This window comes from Typha latifolia, chromosome 15 (genome assembly GCF_019914945.1).
Source record: "Typha latifolia isolate L0001 chromosome 15, TyphaL0001v2, whole genome shotgun sequence".
NCBI classification, from domain to species: Eukaryota; Viridiplantae; Streptophyta; class Magnoliopsida; order Poales; family Typhaceae; genus Typha; species Typha latifolia.
The window spans coordinates 598547-616343 of record NC_133100.1 but is presented as its reverse complement, the minus strand read 5'-3'; the positions used below and the strand labels follow the sequence as shown (position 1 = coordinate 616343).

The window sequence follows — 17797 nt, the reverse complement described above, 5'->3', positions numbered from 1 at the left end:
GTGTGAACGATAATAAAAGTAAAATATATAATGTTTCTTATAGCATCTTCACACACACCTACCATTTGTTCTTCAAACACCAACCAAAATTAAAGCTAAAGTTGAATACTTTTTCCATTCACACAAAGCATCTTTTTTTTCTCATGAGGTTGAATAACTTAAAAAAGTTTATTCGGAAAATTTATCATTCACACCTATTGTATCTTAATATCAAATTAGGAGTGTTTTAGATTTTTTTTTTAAAAGGTGATGAAATATTATGTATTCTTTTAATTGTTGTTAAATGAAAATGAACTCTGAATATTTTTCAAAACAATTTTTTCTAAACTATGTTTTCAATTGGTTAGAGTATATAATAAAAAAAATATGCAGCTATCTCTAAGAATAATGAAGGGAGAAGAAGAAAGTGGACAAGCAACCAATTTTTAGTTGCAACTATTTTGACCTCTGATTTTATCCTTTTAATACTTCCTCCCAAATGGACCAACAACAAGAATTAGGCTGGAAATCTCTATCTCTGGAGAAATTATGCTTGCTTTCTGTCATTTCTTTCTTTCTTTTTCTCTCCTTTTGAAGATATCATAGCCATGATATGAAAAGGTATCACTTTCTATGTCCACATGAAAATATAAAATAAAAAGATAATTATATTAGTCCATCTAAACTATCATTAGTTTGTATATGCTTTACATGAATTCTTTCAAACGGACTATCTAAACTATTAAAAATATCTAATCTCCTGACGTCGTAGAAGGAAAACTAAGAAGACTAAAATATTCCCTGAGAAGGTAATGATATTTTGATAAACAAAAAATTCTCTCCCTCTCTCTTTTTTAAAATAAAATATAAGATGAATATATCATAGAATTGCTCATGTGACTTACACGTGACAGATATATGGATGGAAAAGATAATGAAACTTAATATAATAAATATTTAGATATTTTTAATAATTTATGAGGTTTTAAAAAAATATTTAGCGGAGATATATGGAAAAGAAAGATAGTTCATGAGGGTCTAAATATAATTAACCCTATTATTAAATCTCCTTTTGTAATGGAAAGATGGGGTTATTACTTTGTGTCATTCTCAGAAGAAGCAGTTCTTTTGGCATTAACCAAGAAGTTGGGAGTGGTTATCCAGAAGAATAGTAGGACATCTCTCCCTCCACATCCAAGCAATCTATAATGCCATCCTCACACAAGAACTATTGAAGAGTTCCAAATTTAAATCTAGCCACTACTTTAAAATTTCATCCTAAAATAGAGAGAGAAATATATTATTATTATTATTATTATTATTATTTACACCTTATCATATCATATGGTTTTTTAGTATTCAAATCTTACATTTTGACTTTAATGGACTCAAAAATATTCGGAGTAAAAATATTTTGTTACTTTTAAATAAAAAATAAAAAATATCCTTAATTTGATCTTAAAATATTGTTCATTTTTTACTTTTACCTTAATCTTAAACAATAAACTTAAGAATGTTAAGATTATTTTATACATCTTTAGTTAATTTAATTCATCTATATAGTAACCGGTTGTTACAAAAACTAATATGTGAATATTTTTCTAGGCATTAAAATACAGGAGTCAAATGATAAATATTGGTAAAACGTGGGTTAGCTTTTGATATATTTCTCTTAAACTTATAATCATCATCATCAATAAGAGAGAATATGATTGGTCTTTATTGATATTAGGTGAATTATTAGTGAATTAATAATGAGATATTCATAATTGATATGAGAAGTCATTTATCTTAAATAGAATAATTCAAATAATCATTCTATCAGGGAATATATAATGATTAGTTTAAGAACTTTTGAAAGAGAGTATAGTGACTATGCTGCTAAAACTAAAGAAGAAACTAAGCCACCACTCTGTTTAAATGCCTTTGTAGCTTCTCCTTTGTCTAAAGCTTCAAATGCAATGATTTAAAAAATAAGCAATCAACCTCATTCATCTCTTTGCCAAATGTTTTCATCTACCATGACTTCTCTCTAAGAACAATTCAATAACTCATTAATTGCTAGAGACCTTCTTAAGCTTAGAGAGAACATTTTCTACATCTAGAACTTACATATTTTAGCGACAATCTATGACCTAACAGTCTAGGCTTTAGCTAAACTTTATATTCTCGTTAAAATTATTATAGTTTTCCAAAAACTTAATTTGCGCTGCAACTTCTTATCACAAAATAATACACTAACTCAACTTATTAGATAAAAATATTTCTAAATTTTTTTGAATCATTTAAGAGCCTGAAGATATACGTATAAATTAAACAAAAGACTAATATTTTATAAATCCGGAGACACTTAAGTTTCACTAAATTTTAGCCAACATATAAAGTCTTAGTATAGATTTTAGGCCATATGTATCATTGATGTTGTTGCTCGAAATTAAATACTATTGAGACATTGCAGGAGGAGGCTTCTCTTTGGGAATTCATTGCTTAGACTCAATGAGGTCTTTGGTTGCAAGGTTCTGCCTCTTAATAACTTTTGCCCTTCCTTTTCCTTTTGTGTAAAACTTTCCCCTCTTATGAAGCATGCACCTGCAATGAATGATAGACATAAGGACAATACTTGATAGTTGATACTACCCCTCACTCCTTTGTTGCCAAATGTTGCCCTGCTACAGAACCACCTGGAGCCTGGAGCATGATTGCCTTTTGCTCTCCAAAATGCTAATAAATGGATAACTATTATGCCTCTAGTCATAGATGCAAACTCCTCTTGACTTGGAGAAAGAGACACTAATTGCCAAATGCACCTTTATTACATATTGGAAAAGTCTACTTCTGGGTTCCCTCATTGCCATAATAACAATTGAGACATTAGAGAGTAAAAAAAGGAAAAGAATTTAGTCTGAAATATATTTTTCACCTTCTATTGAAACAAAGAAGACAGAAGAACATAGGGGGGCTAAACTGTGAATTTACTCAGAACAAAAGCCTCAAATAGGAAAAGCTAGAAGGAAGACAAATGATAGTTTAAGAGGGGGGGAAGAAAAAAACACAAAAGGAAGAAGAGATCCACAAAGACAGAGTAAAACTGAAGCTGGTCATCTTGGGTTTCTCCTTCAGCCTTTTTTATTTTTCATTCTCCTCTCCCCTCCTTTGTTGCCTTTCCAATCTCTAATAATATCTCTCAATTCCTCCCCCAAATCCAGTTCATGCCCATCTTCCATAGCACAAAGTTGCCTCCTTTATTAAACTAGACCCAAAAAGATCCCACCTTTTTGCCCTCTATTTCTACCTCTCTCCCTCTCCATGGATCCCAAATCCTCCCCCCAACTACCTCAGGAGGTGGTGCCCAAGTTCCACCATGCCCTGGGCCTCCCTAAGCCATCAGACAAGAGTGATCCCACCACCACTGGCTCCACTCCTCCAGAGAGCAGAGAGCTCCAGATAGCCATGGCTTCCAGGGATGGCCAGCAACAGCAACAGCAGCAGCAGCAGCAGCTTGTATCTACTGAGAAAGGTGAGTCCAGAAAGCAACAGCAACAGCAGCAGCAGCAGCAGCAGCATCTTGGACCCAAGAGGAGCTCAAACAAAGATAGGCATACCAAGGTAGATGGAAGAGGGAGAAGGATAAGGATGCCTGCTCTATGTGCTGCAAGAATTTTCCAGCTCACGAGAGAGCTCGGCCACAAGTCCGACGGGGAGACGATCCAATGGCTCCTCCAGCAAGCGGAGCCGTCCATCATCGCCGCCACCGGCACTGGCACGATCCCGGCGTCGGCCATGGCCGCTGCCTCGTCCTCTCCCGTGCTCCACTCCGGCTCCGCCACGGCCTCCGCGGGTCTCCACCAGAGCAAGTTTGATGAGTTGGGTCAGAACATTGCTCCGGCCACAGCCCGGCCGGGTTGGGCTATGTTGAATTCCGGCCTCGGGCGGCCGCAGTTCTGGCCTCCGGTGACGGCGGGAGGATATAACCTGGGCTACATGCAGTCCGCCGTGGGGATCTCGGGGTCTAATTTGGGGGGAGAGGGGGATGGATCAGGTGGCATGCCCAGGATTGGGTTGTATGGGATGGAATTGCCGGGGGTAGTAATTTGGGGGCGATGAGCTTCGCGTCGATGCTTGGCGGACACGGGCAGCAGTTGCCGGGGCTGGAGCTTGGGCTCTCGCAGGATGGGCATATGGGTGTCTTGAGCCAGTTATATCAACAGATGGGCCAGGGTAGGGGAGGTGCAGGCGGCGGCGGCGGTGGCGGTGGGAGTGATCAGCTGCACCAGCAACATCAACATCAACAACACCAGCATCAGCAGCCTCCACCCGCGAAGGATAATTCGCAGGGATCAAGGTCAACACAGTAGGATGGAATTGAGTTTAGGGGATTTGAACGGGCAGTTGGGTAGTATCACGAAGATAATTCCATTCCGTTTGCGAACATGGATGGCTCAGTGGGTGTTTTTCTTCAATTGGGTTGGTTGGTTTTCTTCCATATGCAGATGCAGAAATGCTAGAGAAAGAGGAGATGGAAATTGGCTATTGAATCTTTCCCTTCTTTCTCATTGAAATTTTGAAAGACTCTCCCTTGGTTACCATTTTTTCTGTAAGTTTTATACTTAGAAATCTTTACAAAGTAGTTAAAAATCTCTGATTTATGGTAGTTTATTGTTTTCAAAATGTAGGTATATATTGCAAATTGCAAGTAGCTGAATTGCTTGGGATGGAACCAAATACCTTATTTGTTTTGGGGTGTGCAGATAAGAGTTGGAAATCATCATGGAACCAGATGTCTCTATTGTTTTGAGGTGTGTACATAAGAATTCAAACCATTTCTTGCTACTTTTGTTGTCCACTTTCGATGGAGTGATGATTGCTTGTATTGTGACAAATAAATACTAGAGTACCATTGTTGTCCCTTTATCAGATTTCTGTTGGAGTTTCATACTTGTATCTTTCGTCAGTTAAAGAAACCTTTCCGTAATACCTGCGAAACCAATCTTTACTGCTTTTCAATGTTTGTTTCTTCTAGAGTTGTTGAGAGCATTACTGTAATAACTGTGAGGTCAATCTTTACCTGTCAATATTCTAACTTTACTTCTTTTCTGGTTAATGTTTCTAGATTTCATGTTGCTTAATTTAGTCTGAATCAAATCGAAGTATTGACCTGGAAATTTTTTGTTTCACTATGCATAGCTGTGATAGAGAAGAGCATATACGTAATGATATCTCTTTGGGAGTGATCAATATGGACTACTTTGCCATTTTTCTTGAAGTTTTATGCAGATGCTATGAGGTCCTAGTGACTTCAAACCGTGTGATGATGTTCTCAACAACCAGGGGCGGATGCTTATATCTCATAAATTTTTCTTATTTGGCTCAAGAATCTGAGTTACAATTGATTTCAAAATAGGGTTTACAGATCATGACTCATGGTGCTTCTCTCTTTAATAAACTATAGAATCAAAGGCTATTCCTCTCTATATGCTTTTTTACTGGACTGAGAAATCTAGCATAAAGTGAAGGAGTAGTTGGTGCTTGTGATAAAGTTTGAAAGTGCATCTGATCATTAACTCAGCTTTTGGAACGATGTAATTACAAGGATTGATTTTGCACTGAACTAATATATGTTTATGCTCTCTCACATCATATTTTTAAACATGCAGTTTTCATTTAATTGGCAGTCGACTTTGTAATTCTTCTTTATGGTGCTTCTTGCCATATACTCATATAGGAGAATCAGACAAAATTTGTTCTACATAATCACGATCTCATTTAAATCCAGTTGAACTATCCCTTCTTTTTCTCTGATACTTAGTTTTTGTTTTCTCGGAAAAAAAATGTAGCACTTGAACAATGAATTTTGAGTATAACTACATAATTTCTAAGATAAACATCTTACTAGTGATATCCTGCCACCCTTAAGCATGCAAATTTAGTTGTTCAGAGCTTTTGAGAGTCCTCAATTAAGAAACTACCTCATAACAGTGACACATCTGCCATTGTCATATGAGAACCTTTGAAGTTATAATTGCTTCATGGTATGAGATAGAACTTATTTGAACATTTGAGAAAGAACTAATGAAGAATGTTAGATTTTGCTTTCCATGTGCACTTCATATATAAGCATGTTATCATAGATATAATCTGCTGAATGGTTCCTTATCAATTATTCAAACTTGAGCAAACTCGAGGAATTTGAAATAAAGCAACCATAAAGTTTTTAATTAGTTACTCATGCATTCAGAGGTATCAACCAAGTGATCAAGTCTCTAGACAAAGATACAATACGCCGAGTCAAATAAATCTACATACTGATACAAGGATTTGAGGAAATACCATATCATCACATCAAACGATCCCATAGATGCTATATATGATATAACATAAGCCATCAATGCTATATGTGTGTATCACAGGTATACCGCCACATATAAATATATAACATACACTGTCAGTGTACTTACTGTTGTCTCGTTTGGTTTTAATGTTTCTTTCTTCATAAAATTAGAGATTAATTACTTTCCTTATCTTGATATTTGAAGTTGATATTCCTGCTCTCCTTGTGTGTTCTCCTCTACCAAACCAGGTCCATTGTGCTGCTACACTATCTACACGTTTAAGTTATTAGTTCATTATCTATCAGCTTAAGTTTTTAGTTTTTGGGTCAACCGGCGTTGCACATCCTATTATCTATTATTTATCAATGTACGATATTAGAGATTCGTTTGTTTACTTATTAGCTTAAATTTTTTGGTCAACTGAATATCTAAAAGAGACAAACAATGTTGTTATTGCTGATGCAGAATCTTTTTGAGTTCTGAGTTCTATAAGCATAACATGCAGATGGCACCTTACCATCTCTACTTTCCTGGAAGTTTAGTTTCAAGTCTAGGAGAATGTAAGAAGCTTACATTCAATTCATTCTTTGGTATAACCTTTCTTTTCTTCATGCTTTGTTTATTGTCATCAGCTGCTTGCTTGCTGTTTTCTGGCAGAAATATAGGCAAAGTGTAGAAAGTGTTGACTTCCTTAATAGGAAAGTTCATGTAGCTTTCCTACTAGTTGGTTTAAGAAGTGTCAAGTGGATGATGGATGATGGATGATGGACATATTGGCATTTACATTTCCCATTGCTCAAAGAACCATGGAAATAATATATTATTCCATCATATAGAAGGAAATTTATTGATTTCAATAGTTTTTTTAATGCCTAAAAACACTTTGAATTAATTTTCACTGGACTTTTATCAATTAAAAATCTAAAATCTAAAATATATAATTTTCATTTGACTTTAAAATATTATTTCTCTTTATACTTTTATCCTATCATTAAAAAATTTATTCGAGGCTGAAAAACTTAAAAAATAAGCAAATTTAGGCACCATTTTTAAACCTTTGCTTATCAAAATATTGCGAATAATAAAGTTAAAACAAAAAAAAAAATGAACACTAAGCTTTTTATATAGAAAAACTTGAAGTCCAAATTTGGATAGAAAACCAATCACTAATCAAATGTTGTAATTATTTCTATCATATCATATGAATAATTATCATTCGACCTTTATATTATGATTTTAATGCCTCAAAAACATCCGGAATTAAATTTAACCTGAGTTTACCCCAACAATAATGGATGGAATATAAAATATTTCTTTACTTTCAAAATTGAAAAGCTTAAAATACCCAACACCATTAAACTCACATTTTTATTTCAACTTTGTGGGGTTGGAGATAAAATTGCTTAGCTAGGCGTGTAAACAAATAAGGTTTAAATCATAAACAAATTAAATAATTATAAAAATTATTCATCAACAGCGTTTGTAGTCCAACGGTTAGGATAATTGCCTTCCAAGCAATAGACCCGGGTTCGACTCCCGGCAAACGCAATCTTTTTTTCTAATTCTCCTTTTGCAAATTTCTACATGATAGTAGTTGACTTCGTCCTTTACCTTTTCATATAAAAGTAACAAAATGGATAGAAAAGAGCATTGGTTAGATTCCGTCCAGAAAAAGGAATGGGAACCCAAATGGATTCCCCCAATCCTCTCAACAATTTGTGTATGGAAAGGAACAAAGATAGCATCCTATTCTCCATCTCTCCAATGTTGCCACAATCCCTTCCTTGTATGGAAACATACCCATGATTCATTTCTTTATGATATAATAATACCTATTTGACCACCAACTCCTCTCTTTTTTTTTTAAAAAAAAAGAAAATTCTTTCTCTCCCTCTTTCTCTATCTAGAATCCTATCTTATTCGGTTATTCCCTTTCTCCCAGTGAAGAGCCGCTTATCTGTCCACACTCCAACATAAAGGAGTCTTATTAACATTCCATTTCCACTGCCTCTTTAAGGAAGGATACAAGTCCACTCCTCTCTCACTCTGTCTCTCTGTCTCTCGTTTGGTATGGATAGTGGGTCTTTGGCTGACATTGATGATGAGTATGAGAAGCTGGTGATAGGAATGAACCCTCCAAGGTGAGACCTTTCTGCCTTCTTCTGCTCTCTCAGTGCATCAATTGAATTGGGTAGTTGTTGTTTTGTGGAAATTGCTTTGGGAACTGTAGAGCATTTGTATGGCATGCCAAGTGTTTGATCTTTTGTTGCTCTTTCGGTCTTTCCGCAGGGTCACTGTGGATAACACTTCCAGCAGCAGAGCCACCTTGGTGAAGGTCAGTTGCGTGGTTTTGTTCTCCTTCTTGGGGGCTCTTAGACATGAGATTTAACTGAATTGGGTGGCGGTCTGTTTTCGTTGCAGGTAGACAGTGCTAATAAACATGGCAGTCTCTTAGAGGTTGTGCAGGTCTTGAATGATCTAAATCTCACCGTGAGAAGAGCTTACATTACCTCTGACGGCGAGTGGTTTATGGATGGTAATTAATTCTCCTCTTTAAGCTCTCTTCTTTGTTGATTCTAAGTGTTCCTCTCTCTCTCCCCCCTCTTCTTTCTTTTAATAACTTGTGGTGCTTATTCTACTCACAGTTTTCCATGTTGTCGACCAAGATGGGAATAAGATTTACAGCAGTGAAGTAATTGACCGCATTCAACAGGTATCAACCCACATTGTTCATATCTTATCGTGTTGAGTTTGTACTATTTCATGAAGGGATTTGACTTCTAATGGAATACATTAGTAGTTGGTGAGCTTGGGCTATCTAATAATTTCTTTTCTTTATAACAAAAGAATAATAGTTAGTAAAGATATCACCACTTTGTTGGCTTTTTGGGTGTGGGCACAATGGTATGGTTGTTGTTGAGTCCCCATACTGTAGGGATATGTGACCAAATACATTCTTCACATCTTCTTTCGTGGGTTGGAAGATGACTTCTTGGAAGTCTTTATCAATCTACTCCTCAAACTAAACTAGTTTTGTCTTGCAAATTCTGTTAAATCACACCATTTTCAATGTCGCAGTCACTGGGAGCGAGAACATTTAGTTTTCAACCATTAAAGAGATTGGTGGGTGTTCAAGCCTCTGCAGAGCACACCACAATCGAATTGATCGGCAGAGACCGACCAGGGCTTCTCTCTGAGATCTTTGCAGTTCTTACCGACCTCAAATGCAATATTGTAGCCTCTGAGGTCTGGACTCATAACCTAAGAATGGCCTCGCTAGTTTACATCACAGATGAAGCTACTAGTTTGCCAATTGATGACCCTGACCGGCTCGCGAAGATCAAACACCTTCTTCGCTATGTGCTTAAGGGTAACAGGGACAAGCAGAGTGCTAAGACTGCCATTTCTTTCGGTGCCACTCACACTGAAAGGAGGCTACATCAGATGATGTACGCTGATCGTGACTACGATAGGGATGACATGGATGGTGAAGAGGCGACGATTTATCGGAGCAAGCTACTTGTTATCGTCGAGAACTGTACCGACAAAGGATATACAGTAGTAAACATGAGGTGCAAAGATCGGCCTAAGCTACTCTTCGACGCTGTCTGCACTCTAACAGACATGCAGTATGTTGTTTACCATGCGACTGTCATTGCTGAAGGCCCAGAAGCATATCAGGTAAATTCCTTGTTAGTAGTAGTTGTGAGTTTACATACTTTGTGCATGGATCAGACCATGTGGAACCTACTTGTGTTTAAAAGTTTGTTACAATATGTAGGAGTACTACATTAGACATATTGATGGATCCCCCATTAGCTCTGAAGGAGAAAGGCAAAGATTAGTTCTTTGTCTGGAGGCTGCAATCAGAAGAAGAAACATTGAGGTTTGTGTGAAATTGAAAGTCAAAAATTGCTTATCCTAATAAACATTAACAAGTACTGAGCATAGTCTTTTTACTTCTTTTTTTTTCTTCAAAATAACATGACTCAGGGTGTTAGACTTGAGCTGTGCTGTGAAGATAGGATTGGTCTCCTCGCCGATGTTACGCGCATATTTAGAGAGAACGGGCTCGTGGTTAAGCAGGCTGAGGTCTCCACCAGGGGATCACAAGCCGCGAACGCATTCTATGTTGTTGATGTATCGGGGAATCAAGTTCGGAGCCAGACGATCGAGGCTGTCAGAAATGAGATTGGGCAGACAATTCTGCATGTAAAGGATGACATGTATCCAAGTTCTTCATCACAGGATGCAGGAAAGTTTTCATTTGGAAATCTCTTCAGATCCAGATCAGAGAAGTTTCTCTATAACTTGGGCTTGATTAGATCATGCTCTTAAGACAAGCAGCTTGCCATGGCTATTCCAGTGATCTATCTCAGAAACTCCCAATCAGCAGTCTTGCTGATTTAAGATGAGTTGTTAGAATAAAATCTGGCCACTTGGATGCAGCTAAAGCCAAAGCTTTGAATGTGGCATTTTCTTTTAACTGCATGCACTTCTTCTGTAAGTTTAGGAGTGAGAGCAATTGTTGGAAATTGTGAATACAAAATTTTCATTGCTCATCTTTTCTTTGGTGTGAAAGATATCCTACAGAAGATAATTAATTTTTGATTCAATTGTTGTGGGACAAGCTAATCCTTTTGCAATGAAGCAGTGAAGAGGAAAAGAAGAAAAAATCTTAAAAGTGAAGGAGAAGCTCACAGCTTTTTCCTGCATAAAGTTCAGACCAGGGCAATTAAAGTTGGATCATGGACCATCACCAACTCCAGTTATCATTGGACCCATCATCCAATGCCACTTGCCAACAACATATGTCAGGGTACACTGAAAACTTTCAGGAAGACCAACTCTTTCCAGCCAACTCAAACTGGACAACAATTCTTCACTATAATTAGAAAGATTCATCCTCTTTTGAACCACTTCAGCCTCAATGCCAGATTTTTGGGTCAATTACTATTTACCTTTTATTCCAACTTTAATTTACTCTCATGCACTTTAAACTTAAGCAGGTAACAAGGATATAAAGAGATTTAATTACTCTAATATGACAGTTTCCATGTCAAATAGGATTTTGGGATAGTGTTACTTTTGCAGAAGAAAGCAAAGAATTCTTTATGGAGCATTGGTTTGCCCAAACATCAAACTGGCAGCTTAGTCCAATGTGAGATAGTGGGATTGGTGACAAAATGGATTCAAAATTATCTCCTGGAAGTCAATCAAATCTTCTTTATTTTAGTATTTTAATTTCTTCACTTCAATTTGTCACAGCCCTATTGCTGCAACTTGTGAATAAGAACAGGTGGGGAATCCTGGGAGGGGATCTTGAGAGGGTCAGGGTATTGATACTGTGACAAGTACTTGTCATGGAATAGGGCCACATTGGCAAGATTGCCAAATCCAATTGGTGCCCCCCCACTCTCTCTCTCTCTCTCTCTCTCTCTCTCTCTCTCTCTCTCTCTCTCTCACACACACACACACACACACACACACACACACACACACACACACACAATTTGGAATTTGGAAAAGCTAAAAGTGGGCACAACTTGGGGACCATTAAATTGCCCTTGTTCTTGGTAGTAGACAACCCCCCCCCAAAAAACCCTAATCACACCAATACTTCTTCCCATGTCCAAAAATTATTAATGACATCTTTGTCCTCCAGCCCTAGTTGGCCAACCACTGCACTCTCATACTCCAAAGAGGAGGATTTCCTTCCACTATCACAGAGATCCTGAGTCATGAGAGCTGTGTGGATATTAACAGCTCAATCCAAAAATACCTTGGATGGATGCAAGTTGCCACTTTGGATTCCAGGGACCAATTGGAATGTAGCTAGGACACATAGGGCTTTGCAGATATCCACTAGATCATGCATCGGATCCAAATCCGAAATATCGGGTCGGGTTTGTGTCATTGTGTGTTTCTCTATTTTGTTAGAATAAAATTAACTCAGAATAGTTTTTTTAGGTATTAAATATCAAATATATGAGTTGAATAAATAGGTATTTATTTAATGTGGTGTAAATGGTAAAAATTATTATAAAATCGCAATAATCCCTTTGTGAAGAGAAGATTATATCAAGATCTCTAATTGACCTTTTTAGTAAAATCGGTTTTTTGAGGAATTTATGGTTTACACCCTACTTTAGACTTTATTATAAAAAACACACTCAGTTAGCCAAAACCCAAAATTGATGGGAAGAGATACTCGCAAAATTTGTTGGGGATTATCTCTGAAATGTTTTAGAAGAATAAAATTAAAAGAAAAATATTGGGTTTTCTTAAATGTAATTCCCGGCGTGCGTCTTAATTTATTTGGTGAGAGGAGATTTGCGATCCTTGTATAGCCACGCAGGGCATGTACCTTAGACATCAAATGAATCTTTGGAGTTTGGAAATCAAGATTCTCCGACATATATTGATACGAACTAGGTCAGATCGGATCACATCATGAGGATATTGGACTCGATAGATCGAGTCTATTTATCTTTTAATTAATTCATGTTAATCTCTTATGTAAACCCTTAAGACAAGTCTAGTTAAGTCATATAATTTACTAAGACAAATTCAATTAAGTCACGTTAGTAAGGTAAGTTTAATTAAGTCATGTAAGCCTCTAAGGTAAGTCCTAGTTCGAATCATATAAGCCTTAAGGCTAAGTTCGAGTAAGACTCATTGTACTCAATCTCTACATATAGAGAGGCTGAGTTTTTTTGTTTATTCATCTAAGTATTCAAGTATTGAGAAATTATTAGTCTTAAGTTTATCTTAGGAGTAGAAGTAAATTAATCATAGCTATTTATTTTTCTAAGAGTAGATCTAAGTTAGAAACTATAACTTTACCTCCAACCCATAGCCATCATCACCTCTACGAACCATCCTACCTTACGGCCGTCTACTACCACCCTTGGCCATCCGTTATTTTCTGACGACCGCCACAACATCGGATATTTACCGTTCTGCTCGATTCTAACCCTACTCTATCTTTTATTTGTATATTTTTATCCCAACCTACGATTTAGGTGAAACTAGACTTATTATAATCCTAATTCACGAGGTTACCACTACCAAAATTTTCACAATTTTCTTACATCTGGATCGGTCTAGATCTGATTCGTAACATATATATGATGATCATAAGTTGTCTCTTGAAGCTTTTGCGCCAATTTAGTCTCGACAATTAGTGCTTAGCAAGATCAAATACGAAGTATTATAAATCACACCCTATATTTGACCTATTTTATGATTCACGTTCCGTCGTTGATGATTTTATAGTTCGACTCATTATTTTTTTCTATAATTTTTATTTGACACTATTGATTAACTTATACAGTACTAAAAAATATATTCTATTATAATATACAAAATATTTTATAAATACTTAAATTATTTTTATCTTCTTCATCTTTTTTCTCGATGATGCAGATGGAGAAGAGGTTAGATATGAAAAATGAGATAAAATAGTGGGAGTATTTTAGTAATTTGATCTACGTTAGTTAGTTAAAATAACTTCGTAGTGTTAAATTAAAATTAAGTCATAATATAAAATGTAAAAATTACTTAAATATATTATAATAACCTTCAAAATCTCAACCTCTCTCTCTCTATATATATATCCGTACATTAATTGATTTCCGCTTTTCCAAAAAAAAGAAGAAGTATAAACTCTTTATCCATTGAACAAACTGAAATCTTTCATGCAGCGACCGAATCGGACGCGCCGCCCCAAGACGATCTCCCCCCCCCCCGCCACGTGATCGCGGCAGCAGGCTTCAAAGCGGTGGAGGGCGGGCCGTACGCCGCAGGCTTTTAATGGCGGATATATGTTACAGGAGCGAACTCGGTGCAGAGTACTCTCTACCTTTTTTTTGCTGACCTGAGTCGTCGTCGTCGATTTCCCCAGTTGCGTGTTCCGCAGTTCCCGCCACGCTTTTGCTGGATGGGCCACTGTCGCCCGCACACGCCACTCCTCGTGTCCTCTCCCCCCCTCTCCCTCTCGTCCATTCCATTCCATTCCATCAGTTTTAATGGCATGTGTACGGATAGTGGGCGGACCACTGTGTGGGATGAGAGACGAGAGAGAGAGAGAGAAAGAGAGAGAGAGAGAGAGAGAGAGAGAGAGAGAGAGAGAGAGAGAGAGAGGGAGGGAGGGAGGGAGGGAGGGAGGGAGGGAGGGAGGGAATATGGTAATACTGTTGCTCGAATCCCGACTTGTTAATTTTAAAAATCATTTTAAAGTCCTTACTACTATAATAAAACCGGCATTTTTTGTGTGTGAAAATGAATAGAGTGCGACGGAATGACCAAAAATAACTCATTTTATAAATTTTAATAGTTACGAATTGACAGAGTAAAATTTAAAATGTTACCAAACGGATACTATTGAATTTAATAGAATTATAATATTTTATTTATATATAATTAATATACAAATATTAAGAGTTTTATAATAAATAAATTTTTTGTACGTCAAAATATATGCGGGTAAACAGATATCCGATATCTATATTTGAATCAGAAAAATATATTTGACCCGTATATGACGGCCGAACTCGGAGTTAATCCGACCCATTTTTACCCCTAGTTATATCACATGTAGAAATAAGATAAATATAGATTAAAAAATTAGATCAAAAAATTATCTATTTTACCTAATAAACACAAAGGAGTATTTTGGTTATTTAGGCGTGCTCCTCTAATTTGGATGGAATACAGTTTGAGACTTTTTGAAATAAAACGAGGGTAAAGTAATTTTAAATTTTAATTATTAATTTTTTTTATAATTTTATAAATTATACTCTATATTTTATATATTTTATAATTCATACCTATGGTGGAAGATTTTATAATCAAACTCCTCATCATTTTTAATTTTTATTTAACACCCTAACATTATTTTAACTAATTAATATTAATTAAATTACTAACTTCTCTGATCTCTATTTTCTCCATCATCTTCCTCTCCACTATCTTGTCTAGTTTAAGAAAGAGACGTCGGTAATTTATATATTTATTTAAAATATTTAATATGTTATATCAAAATATATTTTTATTGGTACCATTTACATTAATCTAAGGTGTTAAAAAAATGAATTGCTACGTTACAAAAAGACAGATTGAATCACAAAATAAATAAATATATGGTGTGATTTATAAAATTTATTTATTTTTATCAAAAAAGATAATATCTTTTACTTAAAAATATTCAAAAGAAAACCTTTAGTTAGCTTAAATTTGCATTACCCAAAGAGAACTGAATTAAGACGACGATAACTTTTGAAACGTTAAAAAATATTAATGTAAATACAACGAAATATTACTGTTCTTATTCTGTTAGGTAATTATGAGTTTAAGTTAACTTAGAAACTTCTTTTAATATTTTTGGTAAAAGATAGGGTTTTATTAGCAAAATTTTACTTTATAAAATTCACTTTATTTCTTTAATGAGTTTTTTTTTTAAAAATAAAATAAAATAAAAATTATTAATTTATTAAAAAAGATAAGTGAAAAAGAAATAGTAGGCGGCAATGGCATTGGATACTGCGCCACATAATCATAATCTTAGTGAGGATGCCCATCGATAATGGTATTTTCTCTTTCAAATATTCAATCATTAGGTGGACCCCACCCATCACCTTAAAGAAAGCCGCCATAATTAATTTGGACTTTTGTACAAAATATCTCTGGTTTTTTTTCAATCATTTATGATCTAAGACTTTTTTATTTAAATTATTTATGACGGTAGCTGAATAAAAAGTTAACCTCGACAGTTAAGTCTCACTAAGTTATTTTAAGTCAAATCAAGTTAAGTCAGCTAACATCCAAATAATTTGCTCGATATAAATTGTAAGTAAATACCCTGTTAATTTTCTAAAATTTATATGAATTTTTTTACCATAAAAAAGGGTGTCTTTTGCTTTTAATATTATTTACACCATAACTTACCAATATTTATTAATTGACTCCTATATTATAGATTTAATCATGAAAGATATCGTATTATTAGTTTTTCATACATTAGTTAACTTAATTTTAAATAAAAGAAGTCCAAAATACTCTTTAATAAATTTTTATTATTATCAAAGTCTCTCTTTCTCCTAATTGTTGATCTTCTCAAGCTAGTCTCTTTTCTTCAATGGTAATCATTGATAAATCTTCTCCAAAAGGCTAAGGACTCATTATATATATATTTTTTAAAAAATAATAAAATATTTTTGATCTAAAGACAAGATATTTTCTAACACATTTCTCTTATTAGTTTTTTGAATCTAATAAGCTTCAATATTTATATACAAAATTATGTGCGCTTTGAAAATTGCTGCTCTAATCAGTGATTTTTAAATATTTCAAGAAAATTAGAGGAATTTTTTTTTTCAGAATTAGGAATTTTTTAAATAATTTTCATATAAGTCGCTAACCGAATCAAATTATCATAAAAAATAAACTAAAAAGGTTTATATATAAATGAACTACAGTTAAGGAGTATATAGTGTAATGAACTCTACTAACAATGCAACATTCTTCAATCTGGCTAACATATATTTAAAACTTTCAAGCAAGAAAACAAAGTGCATCATATATATATATATATATTAGCAAAGAAATATAGAGAAAAAGATTATGATTTATACACCATATATTTTTATTATTTATAAATCGAGGCCTATGAATGAATATGTGCAGACAACACCCTATATTAGATTTGAACTAACACTGTGAGAATATTCGGTTAAGTAGAGATATTTTATTTCTAAAATGACTAAAATACTCTTAGTATGACTTAGTTGAGGGTATTTCCATAATTATTTTTAGTATAGTTAACTTAACTCAGATATTTGATTAAGTTTAACTAATTGATTTAACGGCAGGATATTTTCTACACATATTTACTAAATCGTAGAGCTCATTTTATAAATAGTGTAAATGTAGGATGTAAATTATAATTTCATTAAAAGACTGTGTTATATATAAATTTCCTAAAAAAATATATGGTAGAGTGTAAACTATTACTCCTTTTGTGTGACCTTTAAAATTAATTGAGATTAAGGTTTAGGGTGTAGCATACTTGCTTTAATGAAGTGTGGGCCACTATAACCTCTAAAGTCTACTCTTTTATTATGTACTAATTAAACAAGACTAGGATTAGTTGGTCAAGAGAAACTTGAAACAAAATTAAGTAACATCAACAACCAAATTCTTATTAAGGACTTCCATCTCCCATTTAATTCCTCCTCTCAAATCTCAATTCTTTTCATACTTCCATGGTCATTTATTTTCTTGGTATCACATCAAATTAATAGCATTTCTATTAACTTTGTTGGTTACTAACAAGTTGCCTACTAGCATGAAAAATTTATGCCATATTTTGCTCAACCATGCTTTGCCATTGATGAGTGACTCCATATTTTATTGCTAACCAACTTACTTCTTCATTGCAACCTAATTTAAATCCATTGGCAACTCAAATAGTCATAGGTTTGTGTGTT

At 34.8% G+C, this 17797-nt stretch overlaps 1 protein-coding gene, 1 non-coding gene and 1 pseudogene across 2 annotated transcripts; all 3 read left to right on the top strand.

Annotated features, from left to right (window-relative positions):
- Window positions 1-3140: 3140 nt before the first annotated feature.
- Window positions 3141-4966, top strand: LOC140802446 (transcription factor TCP20-like; annotated as a pseudogene).
- A 2818-nt stretch (window positions 4967-7784) lies between these two features.
- Window positions 7785-7856, top strand: TRNAG-UCC (transfer RNA glycine (anticodon UCC)). The gene has a single exon. It is a non-coding gene; the product is annotated as a tRNA-Gly (tRNA).
- A 168-nt stretch (window positions 7857-8024) lies between these two features.
- On the top strand, window positions 8025-10943 carry LOC140802033 (ACT domain-containing protein ACR4-like). The gene is made up of 7 exons (XM_073157442.1): window positions 8025-8449; window positions 8598-8643; window positions 8730-8844; window positions 8954-9021; window positions 9387-9989; window positions 10090-10194; window positions 10302-10943. Exons 1-7 carry the CDS (start codon window positions 8379-8381, stop codon window positions 10644-10646), a joined length of 1353 nt encoding a protein of 450 aa, XP_073013543.1. The 5' UTR covers window positions 8025-8378; the 3' UTR covers window positions 10647-10943.
- Window positions 10944-17797: the final 6854 nt, after the last annotated feature.